Raw genomic sequence first — 24702 nt, forward strand, 5'->3', positions numbered from 1 at the left:
GCCAACCTACAACAAAAAGCCCCAAAGTATTTGTCGACAAAACTATTGTATAAATAAAAACACATTTGTTACTTCATATATTTCGTCGTGGGCCTTATTGTGGGAGGGGGTATGTGAAAATGTGGGGGGAAGTTCCCTTCATTTGTTTAACACCGTTGCACAAACCACAATCTGAAATGCGTTTAATTCTGTTTGTTCAGCGTCTGGAACACGCAGAACTCGTAAGGCGCCCGCGAGCTTTTCCCTGAAACTTCTCATTACGTGTGTGGCTTTCAGGTATGTCTCGAGACCACACTGTGGAATTGCCATTATTTAATTGTCCAGCAACCTGCGTAAGTGCTTTTTGCGTTGCCACAGGTAACCGTCACCGTCTGGCGATTTCTTGTAATGGCTGCCATTGTACTTGGATGTTGTTGGATGCAATGGGTGTTTCGAAATATCAAATTTTCAACTGACGCTAAGTAAGTTGCCTGGCTGAGACATGCTTGTCCAGTTATTTGCTATACACTCAGATTTATTTGTAGATCATGTTCCTTCCCGATTTTATTTAGTCGTGTAGTGACGGATTTTGACATGAATTTCATCCAACTGTAGATGAATATTCCATGTGGAAAAAATTCAAGGTGTGAAAGCACTTCGGAAATTCTTGCAGGCTCCTTTTGCGCACAACTGTAGTTTGCTCACCAGTTGGGCTTTTTTTAGCCTCAAACATGAACATACAAAATGTCCGGTTAACGATCCATCAAGATCTTGTCAGGTTATGGCCAATTGCCCGTACGTTACTAACCCTAGAGCTAAGAAACGCAAACCGTTTATGGATTTGGATTTCTATGGCCTCGATCGAGACATTGTATCTCTGATTTACTTTATTTCTTTCTTTTAAATGTATCTTTCTCCCGATTGGATGTGCCAAGGATTTAAACGCATAGTGATGACAAGTCAGTTCTGGGAAGGGTGCATTAAACCCCTTCCCATTCCACTGGCTACATTTGAAGCAAGATATGGGACGGAGAGAACCCCCCGCCTTTGTGTTGGTCACTGTTTGATCGGAATCTCAGGAATTCTTTATAGACTTCTAGGGGGAAGTGTAAGGTAACAATAGTCTACAGTGTGTATAGGGATTGGACAGGTAAGGGGGGTACCCCTCCGTCCCATATCTTGCCTGGTATAACTGGCTGCTTGTACATGTTTGTGGGTGTGCAAGTTCAGTCTTTTTATAGTGCATTTTGAAACCATGGTAGTTGCTATCACTCCACACCTCTGTCCTTGAATCACATCTTTTCATTGATCGTGTATGGAGGTAAACAGATTTGACGTCTTTTTTAATTTTCGTGAGAACGCCTCCTTCACATTTACAAGAGTGTGAACACTGGCGCAATAACTCACTACAAACATGTGAAGGCTCTGCACAAAAAAGGAATGGTCCAGAGAATTATGTACAATACAAAGGGATGGGTTCTGTCTTTTAAAGAGGTCCATTCGTAAACGTGCAAAACATTTTCCATTTCGACTTTTTAAAGCAAAAAGTTTGTTTCGACTGTGAAAACGTCCTTGGCGTGTGTGATTGTCTTCGGTAATATTGTTGTGTCTGTGCTCGACATGGTTGTACGTTCCCGGTGGGATTCCGTCTCGCCGTCAATAGCACAGGCAGCAATTTCCCTTGTCTATACCCAGCAAGAAATGAGACCGAGGGGTACCCCCCCAACATGTCCAATCCCTATACACATTCCAGACTATTGTTACTTAACACATCCCCCAAGATGTCTGAAAGGAATTCCCCAGATTCCTGCGAGACAATAACCAACACAAGGCAGGGGGGGGGGTTCTCTCCGTCTCATACCTTGCTGCATATGCCCTTGTCAGCGCCCCAGATGTAACACCTGCCCTACATAGTTAACAGCCCGTCGGTCGTCGGCCCCCGCGGTAGCTACAGCATACGGGGGATCATACATGCATTTTTAGTAATGTGGTTTATTGCATAACATGTCGTCGTTGTGGTAAACTGTACATCAGAGAGACCATAAGTCGCCTTGGTGACCGCTTCGCGGAACTCTTGCAAGGTGTGCGCCAACAAACACCTGGTCTCACTGTTGCGGAAAGCGTCATCCGATGTACAACGTAAGGAACTGAAGCAGCGCGTCATTTTCGAACTTGGAACGCTGCATCAAGGGGGAATGAACGTGGATTTTTTCCGCGTTCATTCAAAACTGAATCTGCTTGCCCTGAAGAAGGTACTCAGTTACCGAAAGCTCGGCAATCACACATTTCAGAGCACTGATTTGAGATCAATGCATGTAACCGGTTACCCCTATGTGCAGTGCACGTGTTCAGTGGGCATGGTTTAAACTGAAGAGACGTCACACTTACGAACCGGAGATTGTAAATTTCTATCTGCCCTGAGCTGAAGTGCACCCTCACCGGCAAAAGAAAGACAGATGGTACTAAGTTTTCCAAACAAGTTCTTGCACGCGTTCGGGGTGCACGACTAAAATTCGTTGCGCATACCGTACTCAGCGTGCTCTGCGTCAACGTGCGTAAAATTGCGCGCCTGCATACCAAACGACTGTCAATTTCATTCCAAAGCACGCCCTCTGTTGTTCATGCTCGGAGCGGATGCGAGAACGCCATTAAGACGTCTAGTGACCCCCCCCCACAACGTGACATGAAGCACGGTGGGAACTTTGAAAGATGACAATCATGACTCAAAACTCTCGGATATTGCACTGATTTGGTTCACTGAACTAGATTGCCGATTTCTCTTTTGAGTAGGTATTTTCTGCTATCTTGTGTCTATTTCGAAGTTTGGAAAGAGTTCCATATACGGACGCCACTAGACACCCCGTGCACAAACCCTATGGGACTGTTCTAAAAAAAATTCCAAGTCAGTGTTTTCTATGTAAACAGTTTGTTGTTGTTTTCCCTCCTAAATTGAACTTTTCTTGACACGTTTTTGCTTTCTGACGGCTAAGTTAGGTCACTGTAGGGAAATTTTACTGGCGTCCGTATGTGGAACTCTTCTCTGACGTTTAGTTGTTTTTAGAAGCGTGATTTTCGCCGGGCACGTTCAGCGACGGCCGGTCATCTCATTGAGCTATTATTACTGGAGAGCACATCGCACGTTGTTTGTGTACAAAATGTGCCACCGAATTGGTGGCGCTTCTGTATGCTATGCATTTCTGGTCCAACTTGATAATGGACATCCATAACCTTTTTCGCATGGAATGGTGGCTAAGCCCTCGGCCTACTTCTCGAAAACAAGCCAAAAGTAATGCAAGAACATCATTTTCCAACGGCACAGTTTTATGGAAGTCTTGTTTAAAAGTCTTATGCACGCCGTCAGTCGAGTCAAGTGGACTTGTGCACTTCTAAAGTTTTCTAAATTCTCCCAACTTGCAAGAAAGTTTGGCGAAAGTAGTCTGGATCTCTTTTGGTGAAATCTTCGATAAGCCGAGGAAGGAACTAGACACCGTTTCAGAGCCATACCACTGACGTCATTGCATTGAATGGATCGATGAAAACATATCGGTACCCGACTATTGCTGGCAACGACGCTACCCGACGTGTGTGCATGCCCAATGCGCGTTGATAAAGCTAAAGCTGAAGTTAGTTTAATTCGTGACGTCTGTCAGCGGTGAGGAAATGATGGCAACGCTCAGATTTAGTCCCTGAATTTTGTTTAAATCGTTGGCCAAAGTAGTTTTAAACTGTCTTCGTGTCAACAAGAAACTGTAACCCAACCTGGTCGTTAGATTATCGAGGGAATTATGACATCAAGGCGGGTAAGTCCGCGACCAGTAACCGGTGGTTCGACCGCCGGAAGGCTGACTCCACAAGACGAAGTCGAGATGGACAAGATTCTGGACGACGGGATGCGGCGGCCTTCTAGCTCGGCTTCTCGGCAGGCTTGGAGTGACAACGAGGGATTCGATCTCGGTAACGAGGAGAAAGCCATCGACGGAGATTACGGGGATGACTACGGGGAGCAGGATGGGGATGCGGACGCGGGTAACGCGCCCACCGCCATGGAGAGCGAGCTGTATGTCGGCGGAGAGATTCGCACCATTGACCCGAAGGTTGCTAAACAAAAGGCGGAGCAGGCTAAGGCAGGATGCTGGACGAAAGTCAAGAGAGCCATCAGATGTAAGTGACTAGACCTCCACATCGTTTATTTCTAACATGTTTAAACTTACAGGTCTATTTGTGTGAAATTTATACCCCAAGAAAGTTATAAATTTCTCATTTCTGAACATTTTTCAATACTTTTTCATAGGCCTAGTTTGTGTTGAATGTTGTCAGATTTCCTTCGCTTCCTCCATGGTCAGATTCAATAGCAATCTTTAAGAATCTGTTTCTGTATATAAAGTTATGTAGGCCTATGTCTTCAAATATAAAACTGTTAAGAATTTCACCTTTTCTAGCAATATTTACAAAATTAATCATCAGTCCTTCAACTGTGTTAGAAGACTTGGCCTCTTAATGATAAAAAGATAATTTTGGACAGTAGTTTTATACTACAGATCTTACACGTGTGTTGATTTCTAATTCAAAAGTTCCAAGAAATGAAGTAAAAGACTTTACTTTGCCTCAGTCTGATATCCATTCATCAACATCAATCAGTGTATCTTTCAAATTGTCGAAATTGACATCTGTTTGTTGAGATGTTTTAAAATTGAAAAAAAAAAAACTCTTACTAAAATTTTGTATTTTAGCTGTTGTAAAGGTTTGAAATTGGCCTTTCCATTTTCAGAAAATAATGAACTGTCGTCACACAGCCAATGTGTCGCGTGGATTACTAATATGGAGTTAGTCCAATATTTGAGCCATATTTACGGGGCCGATGTTAGCTCTTCTTTCAAATGCTTTCGGGTAGGCTGATAGTCTGACCAAAAGACAAAAAATAGGGTCTGCTCTTTTTGACATTACAGTTGTGTTTTTCCTAAGTGGCTGCCAAAACTGTAGTTGGCCGTCGGTAAAGTAAAGAACTATACACAAAGTGTTAAAAATCCTGAACCTCAGATGATAATACACATTTAAAATTAATGGGACGTCAATTTTGAAAAAATATGAGGTCAAATCGAAAATCCACCAAACAGTGATATGTCCGCAAACTTTGGCAGCCCATACAAGTTGTATGCAAAATGAGAGTGGTCTATAGCCAACGTAGTCCTCTGTTGACCATTGCCACATGGCTTTAATGCAAAAAGTCTCCTATTCAAATATCAGTTAGCTCCCAGTCGAGCTAATACTTCTAAAACCAATGTAATTCATTGGAGCTACAAATCGTCCGAATGTCAATTACGCAAAAAGCATATAGTACAATCAAACTGATCCATCCAAAAACATACATATCCAACTAATCTAGCATTAGATTTTCTTGTGGAGCTGTCATTTTTACTTGACATCATGGACGTATACTTCTGCGAGCTTTACAGTACATCTGACTTATCGACCAAGTCACTTTGGTGACAGGATGAACATGTCTCATGGACAGATTTTCCAGTTGTTTCTGAATGTAACCTTTAAGCTTGACTGTACTCAGTGAATTTCCAAACACCGGTTGGGTAGTTATTTCAGACTTGCTTCTCTGGTTGCTTGGTTGCGGGTGCTGCTTGTATAAAAATGATGTTATTGTTCGTGGAAAACACACCCAAACATATTTCCCTGAATTGTTTTGACTATTTTAGGACCAGAGATTTGGCACAATTGCTTTTAAAGTTTGAAAGGGACTTGATATGCCAATCTCCCCCCCCACCCAAGGAACGGTGTTCAATTAACTTTTCAAAGGTAATAAAATTGTAAGTTCAAGGTTAAAGTGAAATTATTAAAGGAAATTTTTTAAGTTATTTGGTACACTTATGTAGTAGTAGCTCTTGAAACTTTAAAGTGATGGATTTTTAAAATTGTACATTGTAGAGTTGGGAAATCATTTTTCACTTGGGACCTTTTGCTTGTGATGTAACGAATCATTCTTTTTTAAATATCAGTAGAACTCAGAAGGCGTCTACCGCAGAAATTAAAGTTTTTTCAAATTTTAAAACAAAATTTTATTTCTCATAAAAAATCCACGGACCCCACACCCCCCAAAAATGCTTTGTTCATTTTTTTCCAACTATTTTTCAACAAAAAAAAAAAATACTGACCAGTAATCTATCTAAGAATCATTGCCAGTTATTACTTGTCACTATGTGCCTTGTTTTGAGAGCGTCTTGCCATCTGATGTAAGCTGTCTTTTGCATAATCAAGGCCTGGGAAATTAACGATTGGTTCCTCCCCAGCTCAGCAACCACAACAGGTTTTATTGATCTGCCCTCTGCCAGATGGGTCCCACATCTGATGGAGAAAAAGAATAGATAGCCCCGGCAAACGCTGACAACAGTGATGTTGGACAGGCAAGACATTGTATTCAACTTGCGTCAGATGAATAATTGATGGCAGTAACAAGTCACACAGATCAATATTTTAATAAACAGGGGAAGAAGCAAGGACATTAGAAAGAACAAGAGCGACAGCTTACATAGAAACATCCGTGCAAAAACCATGAAAATGCATTATTAAAAACAGGTCATTTTAAAAAATATTACATTGCCAATCAATACTTTGACTTGATCGGCTTAACCTTTTGTTAATGTCAAGTCATAAGAATGCAGTAGTCTTTCATGAACCTGAAAGCAGCTGGATTTTGTAATTCTAAATTTACACCCCTACCCCCACCCCTTCCCTACCCCTGCTCCACCCCCAGTAATATGTAAAGCACAATATAAAATACTAAGGTGAAAATGTGGACTTCATAAAAAATGTGCTCTGTTTTGATTTTTGTAAACGCATATGCATTTACGTCATTATGTGCACACTTTTGTCCCGAGGCAGAAAGTTTTTTTTTTGGCTTTGTTACAGGCGAGACAAATTGCTTCGTGTCCTGCCCCTTTTTATTCTTGCATGAAATAAGTATTACTGGTTCCAACATGTGTATGTGCGTCTACATGCCGCTCAGAGGAAACCACTGTTAAAGTGGAAATGTATTCTGAATCATTATTGCAGGAGAAGCGTAAAGGAAAGGAAGGACAAAGCTTTGCTAATCCAGTCGGAAAAAAAATGATTTTTGAAGCATTCTGAAATAGCAAACGGAGGGACATCCTGAACAAAATATTTGGCTTTGAGGTTTAGTGCAAATCTTCCCTAATTATAAACTAAAGCTCTATAATCTAATTGTTTGGTTGATTTTAAAATTTAAAAAAAGTTGGAAAACTTTCACACCAAGTGAAACTTTGAAATTTTTGACTTGCGCAGTTATTGGTGAAACAGAACTTGGAAATGTCTCAAGTGGCAAAAGGGTAGCGGAAATACATGTACGGTGTACATGGACGGTGTACATGGACGGTATACATGTACATATATAAAAACAGGAAATCGTAAATTCTGACAATTCAGTTCTGAGGATATACACATGTACATTGTACATGTGTACAGCAATTTTTTTGCGTGAACTGACTTGAAGATGAAATCAAGTTTGATAAAGATTCAGTGTATTAAAAGTGTTACATGGGTCTTTTTTTTCAAACCAGGTGAAATTTCAGCGGCATTCAAACAACGCCTGAAAATCCTGGTGGTGTGTTTGATTTCTCGTCATTCTCACACATGTTATACTCTTTTCATCTATTTTATTAAATTATTTTGATCATTTTAGCTCTTTGGCGGACCAGGCAAACAGACGACACAAGACAGGACAAGGAGTTGCACGTGAAGACCACCTTGAGAGAACTCATCATCTATCTGGTCTTTCTGGTCTTTCTGTGCTTATGTAAGTATGTTGAATTGTTGAAAACCTGCCATTTGCAGATGAAAATGATTGGGGTTTTTAATTAAGACCTGCATGACAGACTCTCCATTGCATGAAAATGATCACATGGCATTTTGTGAGTGAAAAATAGTTGGATTTAATTGAAGTAGGCTTATGAATCGTTCAATGTTCGAAATTCGTAGTGGTGTGTTTGTTGAAGCAAACGTACGTCAACACAGCCATGTCTGTGTGCTGGTTCGCCTTGTGTCAGAAAACTCATTAATATAAATGCACGGCGAGTGCTTGGCGCATTTGCCATCTTCAATTCAACCGTAGAAGCGGTTGCCATCACAACTGGCCTGTTGTTGCCAGTTGCCATGGCTACGATTGATTTGCCGTGCGCCATTGGGCATGTGTGTGTGTGCGTACTCAACTGATGTATCAACTCCTGTAGCATTGCTGCGGTGTATGCCCATACTCACTGTGCGCAGCGTTTTGCCTTGAATGATCAGTTTATAATTGAAACGAGTTTTAACCTTCACTTGTGTCTTACAAGTGTCTTTCTTTGTAGTCACAAAATGTGCGCCAGTATGTGCAACGTCGGTCTGTAACTAGACAACTGAATGCAGATCAATACGGGGTCGACACCAGTCTCAAAATAGGTTTTTTTTTTGGTAGGAAAAGCTGATCGTCACTGTTATTTAAATTCCTTATTTGTGAAGAGCCTGAAATTTCATTTCTTTGGATTGAGATTCATAATCACAGTGAAAATGTGGAACAGAAAAGCATCTGTCAACAACGGGCTTAGGGTGTCTGTGGTTAAAGGCACAATCTGTTATTTCTCATATTTGCATTATGTTAATTTAAGGCAATAAAACTGCTCAATATGTAAAGAAATGTGTTTTTATACAACAAAACCTTACGAAGTTTGAGCTCATTGAATGCTGAATATTCCAAGAAAAACAGTATTCTAGGATCTCAATTCCCAATCAAAAGTTGAGTTTGAATTGTACTTAAATTCAGTGTCCTGGACACGTTCTTATTCAGCTGATAGTAGTTAGAATGTACGTGATGTTGCGCGCTGAACGGACAAATTGTAGCAACTATACTGACCTTTGCTTCTTATCAATACTTGTGTGTTTTGCAGCATTGACAGTGAACTTGGCATTCTTTCAGAGAGTTACCTGTGGATGCCCTAATGTACTGTGAGCTTAACATTTTGCCAAATGTAACATTTGAAATGATTTTAAGCTTGAATTCCTTTGTTACGCTTTTCTTTTTTATTGTTGATCCTAAAATTTGTCATCAGGAGAAATAAAACCAGTACAAGTGACATTTTCAGTGAAGCCACAAAGAATGTCCAGTTGAAAATGATCAGTTTGTACTGTAGTCCTGCAGTTCAACTTCAACTAAGAGGTGTTCTGAGATGTTTTCAGACCGAGTTTGACATGCTTGTTCATAAAACCATTGTTTAAGCCGCTGGACAAGTGTTTAAACTTGTCTCACAGTTGAGTAAAATATCTTGCCTCGCTGCCATGGCCATTACTGGAATTGCATGATGTACCACATTACTGACATGAAAACAGTAGACACATAGTTGCATGTGCGCCGAGAATAGGCAAGAGGAGCCCCTTGAAAGGCAGCATACTTTAATTATTGATGAGCACAGACAGCTATATGGAAATAGCCACAATACAGGTGCCTGAAGGCAGGAGGGTCCAGGTGCAGGGATACAGTAGGGAGAATTTAGACTTATTGTGGTTATCCATTGATGCATCAGTGAACAATGCAGGCTTTGTGTTGCGCTGGGATGAAAGGTAAGGGGTGCTGCGGAATGTATGGCCAGTGGTGATGGTGTTTGTCTTGTGTGATCTCAGCAACTTCAGGCCATAGATATCCCACTCCCTGCCAACGATTGTTTGTGCTTGGAAGAACTTTGGGTAAACCTCCTAGAGACATCAGTAGACTAATACTACAAAAGTTAGTTTGGACAGAAAGGAAAAAATTCAGTTGCACCAATTTTTACTTTTAGACGAAGCCTTTTTAGGTAATAAAATGTTAACATTTTAAAAGACTAAATCATGGTGTACTTTTGCTCTGACATGATTTTTTTTTTACCTTTGTTGAGTTCTGTTATTATTTACAACATTGTGACTTACCTTAGGCCAATATTTTGAACACTATAATATTTACGTAAATTTTATGTCACTTATTGGCTAAAGCCTCATTAAATTCAAACAAAATGCAGATACCAGTTTTTACCTTGATGACTTTAGAACGTTGGATCCCAAGTACCATATTCTTGCATTGGTCTTGATGTGTTGAATTCAATTTCAGCCATGTGATGTCCAAAGAAGGTGCTACAGCAATAGGTATTTGATTGATTTTGACAGATTCAAGAAAATTCCTAGAAAAAAATTCTGAAAGGGATAATTTGGAGACTACTGAAACAATTCTTCAATAATTGCATTCCAATAATCAGTCATTTTATTTGAGTTGAGGGTTTGAGGATCAAGCTTTCGTGGTGTACTTATATATCTATCAATAAATGTTTGGGCTTTTGTATCAAACAAGCAAAGGCAAGACACGGTATTGTTATTTTCTCTTTGCCAGTGACCTTCGGAATGACCAAGCCAACGATGTACTACTACACCAAAGTCATGTCAGAGCTGTTCCTGGATGCCCAGTTTCCAGACACAAAGAATACATTCCGCGGCCTTACAACCATGAAAGATTTCTGGCGGGTAGGTAGATACCAGGCTGCATGCTGACGAGAAGTTTGTCATGACCGAAATTGCAAATCGTATATTAAATTAATTCTAGTTCTGTTTTCAAAAGCTTTTTTGAAAACTCTTCCTCGGTTATTTCCCCCGTCTGCTCAGTTTGCTGAGACCCCGCTGGTCGACGGCCTGTTTTGGGAGAAGTGGTACAATGACGACAACGTCACAAGCGATTCCCTAGGCTACATCTACTACGAGAACAAGCTGCTGGGCGTGCCCCGCATCCGCCAAGTCAAGGTGACCAACGACTCCTGCATCGTCCACACTGACTTCCGCGAGGACATCAGGCAGTGCTACGCCGATTACTCAGAGAGTGTGGAGGACACTCAGGCTTTTGGACTCATGAACGGAACTGCGTAAGATGTCACTGTTAATTGTGTTGAGACAATCGGCCCGTCAATGTCTGAATGTTTTTGGTCCATAAATGATGCGTAATATTCTTGAGACTCAAACATAGACTACTGTACTGCTGTTAGTAACAAAAGTAATAAGAAAGACCTTTTGGAAACACAACCATGTTTTCTGAAATCGAAAAGATACTTGTCTGTTCAGTCACATTTTGAAGCAGAACAAATGTCTTGCCTTGCAGCTGTTAAATATGCTAAATATTTGATGCAACCTTCCTGCCGTAACGCATCATAGGTGGGAACACAGCTCAGAGGAGAGCTTAGACGGCTCCGGCCACGCCGGTAAATTGGCTACCTACAGCGGGGGTGGTTTCTACGTTGACCTCACCCACGACAAGGCAGAGTCCCTGGCCATCATCCAGGAGCTGAAGCAGAACCTGTGGCTGGACCGAGGCACCCGGGCGGTCATCATCGACTTCTCTGTCTACAACGCCAACATCAACCTGTTCTGCATTGTCAGGTGAGAAGTGTGTGCATGAGAATAAGTCTGAATGCTTAATGAAGGTAACAAGGTTCACGGATGCTTCTTGTTAATGGGAGATCACACTCAAATTGTTGGCGGGGAGGCCAAAAAGTTTTCCATGAGGGTTCAAAAACTTGAAATTAGTTTAAAGTAAATTTTATGATTTTTTTGATAGGAGGGGATTTTTATGTGCCTTCAGAGGAAGGAAGAATGTAATAATTAAAAAAAAAAAATTGTCCTGTCAGTAGAAATAATTTTTTTTTTGAGGGGAAACGGCGGCTTATTGGCCACATCGATTCACCAGGGTTGATACTGTGTGATGCAGCAGAAAGTAGGGGTACTTTTGCATCTGATGGGGTAGGGGTGGGCTTCACCAATTAAAAGCCACCCAGGTTTCCCTAACCTCAAGTCGGTCATTGTCCATTGTAGGCTGGTGGTGGAGTTCCCGCCCACTGGCGGAGCCATCCCCTCCTGGACGTTCCGCACCGTCAAGCTCCTGCGCTACGTGACGGCCTTCGACTACTTCATCATGGCCTGCGAGGGCATCTTTGCCCTGTTCATCCTCTACTACATCGTGGAGGAGATCCTGGAGATCAAGGTTCACCGCCTCTCCTACTTCAAGAGCACCTGGAACTGCTTAGATGTCATCATCATTGTAGTAAGTATTGATTGTGTGGACCTTATGCATGAAGGGAAGAGGGCGCTCTTTGCCCCAATGAGAAGGCAAGTTGACAGCCAATACATTTTACAGACCTACGTGACCACTGTCAAGTGTATTGTATTGGCTTTGTGCATGATGCAAAGAGGGCGCTCTTAAGTCCAACCAGGAATGCAAGCGTCGTTCATTCCTATAATAACTTTTCACCAAGTATTTTCATTCATTCGAATAACAGTGGATAGTGGTAGCACAAAATAGCCTCTTACGATGTGGCCTGGACTATAAAATTTGGTTTCACGGATGCTTGAGTTGAATAGTTGTCACCTTTTAGAGGACTCAGGACTGCTAGGGATAATCAGTGAAACAACAGTGTTACTTGGACATGCACCTGACCGACGATGCTCTGCTAAACCTTTTGTCAGGTGTCGGTCCTGTGCATGGCCTTCTATGTTTACCGAGCCATGAGAGTGGACGAGATGATTGAAGACCTTCTGAGCCGGCCTGACCAGTACGCTGACTTCGAGTTCCTGGGCTACTGCCAGTCCATCTTCAACAATGTGATCGCCGTGGCTGTCTTCCTGGCTTGGATCAAGGTAAGGGGTCAAAGGTCAAACCTCATCCAGTTGGTAATAGCCTCGGTCCAGTGATTACAGCGGAGTTGGGTTGAATGCTGAGGGATGGAGCTGGACAGGAGTAGAACATTCTTCCCCAAGCAAAGTCAAGGCTGGTTGGTTCAGTTTGTAGAACATCCTGAATATCAGTCAGTATACTCCAGGTTCAGTTTGTTTTCAAAAGTGAGTAAACATTTTTACATAATTGTGCCAAAACATACAAAATAAGTCCAACATACCCCAAAAATGAAAAAAAAAAGGTTAGATAATAAACATTTTTTGGCCCATGTAGCTAGCTGCTTGATAGTGGAGAATCCTTTTTGTGTTGTGGCATGGTACCAACAGGTGTTTAAGTACATCAGTTTCAACAAGACCATGAACCAGCTGTCCTCCACCCTGTCCAAGTGCGCCAAGGATGTGGGCGGCTTCACCATCATGTTCTTCATCATCTTTTTGGCCTACGCCCAGTTTGGCTACCTGGTGTTTGGTACCCAGATCAAGGACTTCAGCAGCATCTACGACTGCATGTAAGTGAAAGACAAGGCATCAGGCTCTTATTGCCTTCTTGCGTACACTGTAGAGGGCGCTATGCAGTATATTTCCAACAGCCAAGTGCTTAAGTAGAGCTGATGGCATGTAAATACCAGTTTTGACACACTTGAATATACTCCTGATACATAGATGCTGTAGTTATCCCAAAGAAATACTCAAGGACTCAAGTTTAATTTGGACTTTGTTGTATCTCTGCCAGTTTCACCTTGTTCCGCATCGTTCTGGGTGACTTTAACTTCCATGAGCTGGAGGAAGCCAACCGTGTCCTGGGCCCCATCTTCTTCATGACTTATGTGTTTGTGGTCTTCTTTGTTCTGCTGGTGAGTACCTTCTTGATTAATGGCCATTATTGCCAGCAAAGCGCAGGGTCGTCGTCGTGGCCTATTTGAGCAGTGTCAGTCCAGACTACTGTGGCAACTAATTGAAAGCGGCCACCAAGCCGTGACAGCCTCCTTGCAGTTGCTGTTGCTTGGCTGGGTTTGCGGCTTCATCATAGCAGCCGTCTGACTGTTGTAAAAGACGAAACTGTTGTGGTAAAAGTGGCCCTGGAGGCTACCTTCCTGTCTTGGCCTCTTGGCGTGTTTGGCCACACGCCTTGTGGCCTTTTGGGGTCATCCGTCATGCTGACAATGCTTTGACATCTGTAGCCTCCCAAATAATAATGTATTACAGTTTCTTAAAAACAAAATCTTTGTGTCTTGCAGAACATGTTCTTGGCTATCATCAATGATACGTACAGCGAGGTCAAAGCGGACATCGCCAACCAGAAGTCGGAGTTTGAGATCACCGACTACTTCAAAAAGGGCTACGAGAAGATGGTGGGCAAGCTGAACTTCAAGCGGGACAAGATTGCCGACATCCAGGAAGCGTTGGCACACGCCGACGCCAACGCTGACCAGCATCTGGACTTTGACGAATGGCGCCACGAGTTGAAATGGTAAGACCAAGGCTCTGGAGAATTCCATCTCACCAAATCCCTGAAAAGTAAAGCTGTTCTATATTCCTCACCTTCTAGAACTGATTACTAGAGCTTTATTGGTACCTGGTTTTTATGGCTTGGGTCAGTCTCTCATCAGCGTTTGTAACTAACATTTCCTCTATTCGTCCGCCCTAAGGAAAGTCAACTTTTGTGATAAAATGAACTTCCAAGAACCGGTGCTCAAATCTAGTCCTCTCTCTCAATTGCAACTTGATTGATTTGTATTTGATTCCTTTATTTTCCCGTTCCAGTCGTGGGCATGCCGATGCTGAAATTGAGGCAGTGTTTGCCAAGTACGATGTGGACGGTGACCGCATCCTGGACGCCGAGGAGCAGATGAAGATGGCCGCCGATCTGGAAGGACAGAAGGTACATAGGAGCCATTTGACAAATCTTGGATTCGTCTTTGGCTTTGCCTTCGTCTCTGACCGAAGAAATATTTAGAAGTCTTCAAAGGCCAAGCAAATTCAAACGATAGTGTACTTTTGATATTCCCATAGCAGAGCTAATATCAATTTTTACCCAGAGTCTCAAAGAGGGGTGCCCAAAATGTCCTGACTTTATGTCAATATATCCTCGGCACAATCTGAATGAGCTTACACACTTTCATTTGGACAAATGGTCCGAAAACGTCTGGTGTGAGACCACAAGAATAGCTCTAGAAGCTTTCTTGCTAGGAACCATCTTGAATTCTCCCTACTTCACGGTGGTGGAATGTAACCCTGTTCGCTAAGAGACCAGTGGTGATAAGCGTACACCATTGAAATGCTTCGGAGGTTGTACATATAGCAGAGGAGTGGTGGAATCAACAGCAGATATTTTGTTCTGTAACTTTCAGTGAGTAACAAACCCCAAGTAAGCTAGCAGTTCTTGGGCTCTACCATCCTCTGTCCTTCGCAATACTTCCAAACCTGGGTTTGAAGGACCTCGGAATGTGAGACCTGCTCTCACCTAGAGGGTAATGTCTTCATGCTTTCTTGCACCTTTGCGTTAGACTGACCTGAACAACCAGTTGGCCGAGCTGGAGGAAGCCCAGATGGTAAGCTCTAACCGACCCCAGACGGCTGGTCGGAGCAAGAGCCGGGTCAGCTTCAACGACGGACTAGACAGCGATGACGAGGATTCCCACAGCGGAGGGGGTCGCGGAGGGGTCAGCGGTGTCTCCTACGAGGAGTTTGTCGTGTAAGTCAAGCAAGAGTAAGACAACTTTGACCTATAGAGGGACGCAAACCAGAGACCCTTGGCCAAGTTTTATTCATGAACCTCACAGGGTGGTTTGATCATCCTTGCAAATTTCAGGCTGAGCCGGCGTGTGGACCGTATGGAGCACTCCATCGGCAGTATCGTCTCCAAGATCGACGCCGTGCTGGTCAAGCTGGAAGCCATGGAGCGGGCCAAGCTGAAACGCCGTGAGACCATGGGCAAACTGCTGGACAGCATCACAGAGGTACAGGCTGGCGATTGAATCCCCACCCCAAATCCCCAACTCAAGACAGTATCGTAAGCCTGTAGAATCCATTGAGATGTCACCAAAGTTGTCTTGAAGAACTTTCAGTTCATTTTCAGTTTAAATGTCATTGATGATTTGATTTGAGCGTTAGACTCCTCCAGACAAAACACGAGAATATAATGTAAATATTCATAAGGCAACTTGTCATTGATTATTGTCTTATAATTATACATTTTATGGAGAACCGAGTGGGGCAAAGTAACAAAAACCTTTACAAAGCAGAAACCACTTACCAGTTAAAATGTCATGTGAAGTGCATTGCTAGGACTGGTTCTCTGCAGATTTTCGCTTACCAGATAGATTTGTTTAGCAGTGTTCTATGCTTAGAGACACAGTGAATGTGAGATGGAGGTTGTTTATGTGTGTTTTGCATTTCCCTCCATTTTTGTTGGTCGTTCCTTTTGCTCATTGTCTTGACCAATGTTGCTTGTGTATCACGCATGCCTAACCTCCAAAGGAGAAAGAAATTAAGCAAGCCTATAAGACCACTATGGGCTTGCCTTCCCGGTCAGGTTCCTCGGCTTCTGCCTATAGCGACTACGACGAGGTATATCATATGTTAATCAGTGCACCGTTCCTAACGGCACCACGTTACTGAGTAATCAAATGCCTCCGTGTTGGCATTCTTCTGCACCATGTCAAGCATGAGAAATATTTTGTTTCCGTTTATCATCTCTTGATCAATTCTCTTGAAATTTCTAAGCGTTATGCAACAGAATAATGTATCATTCACGGTTTGGTTTGCCTTTTTTTCCTTTTTGTTGTGCAGTGAGCTTGTATCCAGTGTGTGCACTTTTTCTAATGTCTTCACTTTTGAAAGTAAATTTCCTGCTTAATATTTTTAGTCCCAATTCTCTGATCAACCTGCACTTGTTTATAACCCATGTCTGACTTTGATTTGCTCAACTCTGTGGCTTTGGTAAACACGGAGCTCGGTTGCCACAGTCATCATGCTATGTTTGCAGTGTTCGATTTGATACAAAAATTCTGCACCAGCCTTTCTGACTGTGAGTTGTGGATACACAGTGCGTTCCGAAACAAGCTTTAGCAGAAATGCCCTGCTTATGTATGAAATAAGATAACAGACTTGGCTATTGATAACAACAGACAATACTTACAAAAAAAACGGAGAAAAAAGCTCACGTCATTTACAAAGTCCAACTGAACGTGATGAACAAAGTCAATAAATTATAAGTCACTGTAAAGATTTTTTTTTTTACAAACTTTTAACTGGCCTTATCACCAATTTTAAATCAAGAGTGAGGCACCCATGTGTTCCGATGGGTAGTTCTGAGATATATATGAAAAGTAATGTTAGTTTTATTGCCCAAATGACTAATATTTTACAAAGTGAGGCTAGAACTCTCATTGTAGTGAAATAGCCAGGCTCCTTCCCATTTCAGAGTGATCGGTGAATAAAGATGATTTGGACCATGTATGTGATAATTCATGATCCGACTTTTTTCTTGTCGCATCCCAGGATGAGAGCGGCGGGGGTAACGTGAAACGAGAGCAGATGGAACGCCTGGTCCGCGAGGAGCTGGAACGCTGGGACTCGGACGCTTCATTCTCTCAGACCACCGGGCGGGCGGCTAGCCGTGGGGGCAGTGCCCAGCGCTCTCGCCCTGGTAGCTCCGGATCCCAGAGACTCAGCCTTGGGGTAGGTGCCCAAGAAATCCTGTCCAGTGCTCTTCATTTTAGCGGCTGGCCCACACAGTCCTTGAAAGCAACCAAGAACGAGATTTTTGTGACATGAGATCAAAATATTTGCACTGTAAATGTGCAGAAGTGCATTTCACGTCAAGTGAAACACACCGTAGATGTTTTGTGACGTCAATTTCACTGGGCGTTCACATTCACCTGAAGTATAAACCATCCTTTATTGTAGTTACTTCAGAACTCTTCAGAGGCTAAGCAGCATCTCTACACCATTCAGCAGTACCAGTACACCATCGTTAAGTTTCTTGCTTGTAACTTTTAAACAGTAGCCAGAGTTCCAGCTGAAAGTTTTTTGCAGTGACTTGCTTTTTTTATACAGGGCTGAAAACAGGTTTTTTTTCTGGCCAATTGCTCGAGATTATTGCCAGAGTTTGGAAATATTCCCTATTTAGCGACAGTGATGACTGACAACTAGAAGCCTGACTCCATAGCTTTCTTGCGATTCAATGTTTCTGGCATGGTTTCCTCCCTTTTGTCCAGAATGCCAGCAGAAGTTCAACCAGTTTGTCCAGGGATGCCAAAAGTCGCCAGTCTGAGGTACTCGTCTAACTCGGAACATACCTGGGACTAGACTTAGCTGCTAATGTTGACTACAACCTTCACGTTTTCTTTCCAGAGTGTCCAACTTTAAGTCAACAACATCTGTTTGCAGTGAACTCCTTTGCACAATTTTCAAACACACTTATTTACACACTGATTGTGTTATGTGAGACACAAAATGCGTTTTACACGGATGTTCTTTTTGGTTGCATTTTTAGACATTTTGAAAACTGATACAGTGCATTGTCAATTCTTTAGTTTTAAGTCAGAGAGTGAAACGAGTGAGTTGTAATTGTAATTAAGTGTATAAGTAACTTTTTGTATATGTCATGTATTGGAATATAATAGCTGTTGTCATTTTTAAACCAGCCATTTTGTTTCCCAGAATGCACCTTTGCAGTGAGTGTCAAAAACTGCACTCGTTTTCAAACTGTACATTGATTTGGACACCCTCCCAAAAACTCATGTTATTCTTTCCCAACCTTCCTCCGACACGCTGGCTGGAAAGGTGACCTCCCCAGTGAGTCGGGCCCCATCCACCACCTCCCGACAATCCTCCATGTCCCCTCGCCCCCAGACCAATGTGTCTCAGGTGTTGGTGGATGTGGACGTCAATGTAAGTTGGGTTTGCAGTGTCGTGACGTTACCAAAAGTTTCCCTTCTGCTGTTCTGGTAATTGGAATATTTCTTGATATTCCAATTCCCAATCCAATCAATCAGCACCCCAGAACAGTTGTTTCTTGAGTGACATCTTCAGTGTAAATGAAAAGTTCTGATGGAGACTGATCTGAGAATCACATTTAACCTTGAAGTCAGGAATCACATTTAACCTTGAAGTCAGGAATCACATTTAACCTTGAAGTCAGGAATCACATTTAACCTTGAAGTCAGGAATTTCCCAGGAAAAGTTGCCTATAATACTTGAACTGACTTACGAGCACTTAATGTAATGCGTAAAGTATACTTCCCTTATGTCTCCTACTTGTCTAAAATGTTTTGTTTTCTATAGTTTTGAGATCAGGTTGTTTGTTCAGATCATCAGAGATGTTTTGGTTGATTGTGTATGATTAAAATGTTCTACCATTAAGGTTTTTCATATTTTAACTCACAAATCACCAAGACAGGTAAGACATGTTTGACAAATGTACACCAGCATTGTACAACTCTGGCCTTGTACAAACTTCCAATTTTTCCAATTATGTTAATCATATCTTAACTGAGGTGCATAGACTAGGTGTAGACGCCATAACTGCGGTGTACAACTACAATTGAGGTGTAGACGCTGTAACTGCGGTGGCGCCGCACTCACACGCACATTTTTCAGCTTGACGCGAGCGTGCATTTGGCAAATCACGACATCCTATTGGTCAAAGAGGCATGGAAAGTGCGCATACCACCTCTCCACGAGCGTTGCACCACTGCAGTTTTGGCTTCTAATTCTGGTCAAATGCCGAATTACCGTATATGTAGCTTGAATTGAGAGCAGGAAAAAAGTTCCTCAATACCATATCCGTCCTACTTCTTGATTACAAATTTCAAATCTAAGGCTCCTTATGATGACGACGATGAAGTGTTTGAGAAGGTCCGCGCTGCCAGCGTAGCCAGATCAGAGGCTGCCTCGCGGGCGGCGTCCGGTGCAGCCTCTAGGGCCACGTCCATTGCCGAGTCCCGAGCCGAGTCCAGGACCACGTCGGGGGCGGCCTCTAGGGCCACATCAGGGGCGGCTTCTAGGGCCACCTCTGTTGCCTCGTCTCGAGCGGCATCCTCCGTCTCCGATGCTACCTCCGGTACCTCCCGTCCCTCCACTAGAAACTTCAGCCCTCGATCTGACTCTGTTCTCTCCAGCGTGAGTTGAGGGACCCACGATGTGGTCCAACAAGCTCTTGACTCAGAGGGCCATTCTTGAATGCGCTCAAGTTCCGACATGATTCTAATCTTTTTGTAGTGCTGGCTGTAGTGAATGCATTAGGTTGATTGCATACTTCACAAAAAGCAACCTTGACTAAAAATGACCAAGAAGAAAAAGTTGGAAAATGTCAATTTGTTTCATTTTAGAAGTCGTCAAACGCGTTCTTCTGAATGACCCTCTGAATTTTTCAGTTTGAGAGAATTGCGTAGGAAGCACCGTATGGTTTGAATGTTGCAAATGTAGTCCCTTAGTGTGTACTAATGAATTGGTGTTTGTTTTGTTACAGGTTTTGGAAAGTTTTCACGGTTGTTTGCCTTGACTGAGTGTGTTGTTGCACATTTCTTCCGGATTTTGAAGTAGCAGGATAACGCTTACTTTTATTCTAACCCAATTTGTATCACGGGTCTGATGAAATGATCAATTCGATTGATCAGTTGTGTTAAGCATATACACATGTATTAAATGTACGAAATTGCCAGATATACCAAATTTTATTTTGTACATCCAGCAAGCAATACTCGGCAGTGATCATTACTTGCCGAGTGATGCTGTAGAGTTTGGTGTGGAGTAAGATTTGATTCACACTAGTGTGGATTGATAACTGTTTGTGGGATGCTCACTAACAAGTCTGCCTCTCAGTATACACTCTCTTGATTCAAAGTGTCAACTTTTTTCCCTTTTGTGGTACTTGCCTGCAAATAGACATCTTCTGTTGGAGACGATGCTTAGTAAGTCAATCAGAGCTTGGATGACTCCTAATTTTTTACCTTTGTTTAATCAGACATTGCATTTTGTTCACAGTAATTTGAGTTTGTTTATGCCAATCCGATTACAGATTCAATGCCTCAACATTTGCCCCTGTCTGTCCAGGTCTTGCACCCCATCTCGTTCCTCCAACAGCGTGAATACCAACCAGCATTTCAAAGAATTCCCTATATTTGTTTGGATCCCTAATAGTGAGCAAGTGTTTTCCCCCAATGATGGTAACAAGAATGCTTATTCATTCTTTTCTGTAGGATTCCCACAACATATCAACGAGCAATGTCTAAAGCAATGATAACCTCAGCAGATGAGCTGAAACAAGGCAGGAAAGCACTTCAAAACATCGCCAAACTTAGACTTATAATGAGAGGATATTGTACTATACTTCATGGTTACAACACTGCTGGTACCTGTCTAGCATTGCAATCTGTTGGAGTGAGCTACAGTGACACGTGGTACCAGACCAAATAGCACACTGCATGAACATCTTCAAGACATGGCAATTCACTGTAAAATTGATCGAAACATTTACAAATTTTTCACAGTCATTTAATATTCACATGTTTATTACCAACCAGATCAAAGTAACACGACACAAATTACTAACAAATTATATACATGTTCATTGGTAAATATTGTGAATACATAGGCTTGCTGTTGTAGTTACGCCAGAACAAGATTTGTGATTTGCGAGTGTTGTAACAAAACTTAGTGTTGTAACAAACTGTGCAACAAAGAAAGCTTGAACTCTGAAGTGAATTTTAGGATAACTTTCTCAGGAAAAGGTGTAAAATTTCTTCAAAAACAAACAACCGGGTCTGTGAATAAGTACCATGTTATTTAGTGAATCCCAAGAAAAAAGTCCAATTTGATTGATATACCATGTTCTGATGGTAGTTGATATTCACAACTATCTTTATAGCGGCAGTTTATGTTGTAGGAAAAAAAAAGCAAAAAGTGCCTTTCAGTGTTGTGAATTTTAAAACATCTGTGATTTACTCAAGTGCCTTGAGTTGGTAGCCTTGAAATAAAAACTGTCCTAGCACTTTTATGTGAGATTTTATGACATTCTGGAGTACTTAAATTTGAGCCTTAACCAAAGCTTGCACCACCAATTTAACTTAAAAAAGACTTTGCATGTGAACCATAAAAGTATTTTCACATTTGCTAGTTTTCGTTTGTTTACCTTTTGTGTGCACTCAAAATTCATCCCCTCATCCAAAGTACTTGGTAAAATTGACATAGTTATACAGGGTCTTGTTATTTCTAATTACATCTGTAAATTCACTTTTCATCTGAAATCCTCATTTCTCTTCCAGTTTAGTTCTTTTAATTTGTGCCTTAAAACGTAAATGTTGAAATGCTTTTTGTTGTATTCAAGATTTGCTTTAAAAGTTCTTCAATTTCCACTTGTCCTTAACAAGAAACATACATGTACTTTGTATATATTGTAGAAAATGAGTCAGATAGTGGCGAATTCTAGACAGAAGACAGAATTTTATTTATATTTTATTTATCTTGTAAATACTTTCTGGAGTCTTGCTTTTCCTGTTTCAAAATTAACGCCTCCTGTTCATATTTTCTAATTTATTTTACCTATCAGTATCTCTAAGGCTATCTAGTTTTCTTTCTCTCCTTGCATTCTGCATTGTATTCAGTGAGAAGTTTTAGACCAGACTTGTCCATCTTGCATAAGCGTTATTATCTCAAAAGGTCAATTTGATCTTTAATTTGGCCGTTCAGAAGATGAACAAGAAATACAATATGTAAAAATATCAGTGTTACTTTTCTGGTCTTTCAGTGAAAACGTCTCTTCTGCATTTGCCTTAGATTGTCCTCTGCAGTTCAGATTTTTTATCTCCAAAAAAAGTAAAAGAAGAAAATGCTCCAGTTTTCTCCACAAAACTGATATCTAAATTTCCATTTCTTGAAGTGTTTCCTCCTTCGAATTTAATGCTGTTCTTTTATTTGATCAAGTGTTGGACAAAGCTTGTACTACTTTTGTGCCTTCAACATTATATTTTTCGTACTTCAAATTTTTGAATTGAAATATTGCACATTTCACCTTGAGAAGAACAAATCCCAAAAGTATGTGTGCCTTTAAAAAAATGTTTCTTGATGGTGGAAATAACTTTAATGCTTCAAAACTAGACCAATAATAATTTGACCCTTGAAGTGATGCGATGGCATTGTTCTTTTATCCCAGCAGACTGCTATATTTAATATTGAACCTGAACAAAAATATTTTTTGGAGTGTTTCCTTTTAGAAATGCAGAGCATCAGACATTTCGATATAAATCCCTCTTTTTGTTCTGGTTTAAAGTTTTAATTAAGTTTGAGATGTTGGATGAGAGAAAGAGTGACACTAGAAAATTCTATAAAATGGGAAAACCTTTGTTTAATTTTTTTCCTTGACTGCCTTTGATAAGTTGTAATGAAACAGCATGTCATTTTCCAAAAATGATTAACAGCAGTATTTCAAATTTCAAAATAATGATCAAGTTACAAATAGAAGTTGAAATAATTATTAATTATGCTATCATAGTTTCTTTTGGGGGGGGGTGTTTCTCTTATTCGCAGTGCCCTGAAGTGTTCAGTCCAAAACAAACCCACTGTTTACTGAAATGATTAATCTCTTTATCATAACATTGAACTGTTAACATTTTAATGAAATTCTCAACTAATACATTCATGTAATGTAATGTAGTGGACAGTAAAGAAGGTACATAGCTGCTTAACTAATGTAGAAATCTCTTCATTAACTTGCCATATAGCTGTTGTTGCATGTACCTACCTACTTTGTTGTGTATGAATTTGATTGTCATTGATTTCAAGGTCACGTTCATTAGATTTGTGTGCTGTATACATATATATATTTACATAATTGAAGAGAGACTGTATTCTGATTGCAACAATCTTTGTTCTTGGCTGGAAGATGCACCTTCCAGTTTTTCAAAGTTATCCTTTTGCGTCACTTACAAAATCACAGGAAGAGATGTGAAATAATGGACAATTCTTTTCCTCTCTGGATTTATTAAACTGAAAATTTGTGGACATGCCCAGAGGAAGGTCTTACTTCACACATAAGTGAGCCAAGCTGTTACAGTTGGAGAACCAGTCACCTGTCAGTGTCATTTACATAGCATTTTGGCTGGTAACTGCCATTACTAACTGTAAGTGGCATCTCCAGGAATTTAACATTGTAAAACCAGGAATGGTTTTCAGACAAACAGTGATTGATTTCTCTTTTGACTTACTTGTCTTTTTGGTGCATCTTCACAGCTTGAAACAAGGAGCCTTTATTAATAGATGTGTTAAAATGTATTATGAAATAATATAGTTGGTAAATGTCAGGCTAGTGTACTGAAAACAGACTTACAACCCATCCAATTTGCAGTAGTTGTGTATGGATTTTCCATACAGTGAACAAAAAGTGAACAAAAATCAGTTTTAGCATTTAGACACAAACTTCTGTTTATTTTTCGATGTACATTTCTTGAAAGTAGAACACATGGTCTTTGTTTTATTGCTGGCGGTTTCCGAAGGATGTTCCAATAATGAAGGGGGTTTGTTTCTGATAAAGATATTTTGAGGCATTTCAGAAATCATTTTTAAAAAAATATTATCCTGTAGACAGCATTTTACATCTTAATCCACATTTTAAGCAGCATACAATCCAGGGTGTATAATTTCATTTATCATCGGTTCCACCAACAGAAATACTTTGCCAGCCAAAAACTTTAATATCCCAACTTTGGCGTTGTAAAAAAAAAAAGAGAAAATGGTTGTGATTTGGAAATCTACTGACATAGAAATGGATGGAGTTGTAATAAAACATTGACCAGTTGTGATAGTATTTTGAGTTCTTGCTGTTTACGTATTTTCAGTTTTGTAATTTATTTTGAAGGGGCATGCTTTTGCAAAAATGCCAATGACCAGTAGAACGTTTATGTTTCAGAAAAAAAGGAATGCTGTAGAAATCCCCGTGGACCCACCCCACTTGAAAAGTAATGACAGAATCAGCTTGTGTCAAGG

General features: G+C 41.1%; 1 protein-coding gene across 4 annotated transcripts; it reads left to right on the forward strand.

The window, feature by feature from the left end:
• Positions 1 to 3541: 3541 nt before the first annotated feature.
• On the forward strand, positions 3542 to 24523 carry pkd2 (polycystin 2, transient receptor potential cation channel). Of its 4 annotated transcripts, XM_087149206.1 has the most exons (20): positions 3542 to 4140; positions 7685 to 7798; positions 10391 to 10521; positions 10660 to 10913; positions 11200 to 11424; positions 11857 to 12085; positions 12508 to 12678; positions 13042 to 13223; positions 13448 to 13568; positions 13953 to 14185; positions 14479 to 14596; positions 15222 to 15409; positions 15527 to 15674; positions 16195 to 16284; positions 17218 to 17397; positions 17937 to 17993; positions 18505 to 18612; positions 19543 to 19842; positions 20608 to 20633; positions 20922 to 24523. In XM_087149206.1, coding segments are annotated over exons 1-20 (3252 nt in total). In that variant the 5' UTR covers positions 3542 to 3764; the 3' UTR covers positions 20923 to 24523. The 4 variants fall into 4 exon arrangements, with proteins under 4 accessions (XP_087005332.1, XP_087005333.1, XP_022087486.1 ...); XM_087149207.1 differs by lacking the exon at positions 16195 to 16284 and having other exon boundaries at positions 3546 to 4140; XM_022231794.2 differs by lacking the exons at positions 17937 to 17993; positions 18505 to 18612; positions 19543 to 19842; positions 20608 to 20633 and having other exon boundaries at positions 3553 to 4140.
• Positions 24524 to 24702: the final 179 nt, after the last annotated feature.

Source organism: Acanthaster planci, linkage group LG19, assembly GCF_054643075.1.
Source record: "Acanthaster planci isolate LZ-2023a linkage group LG19, COTS_SCS, whole genome shotgun sequence".
Taxonomy (NCBI): Eukaryota; Metazoa; Echinodermata; class Asteroidea; order Valvatida; family Acanthasteridae; genus Acanthaster; species Acanthaster planci.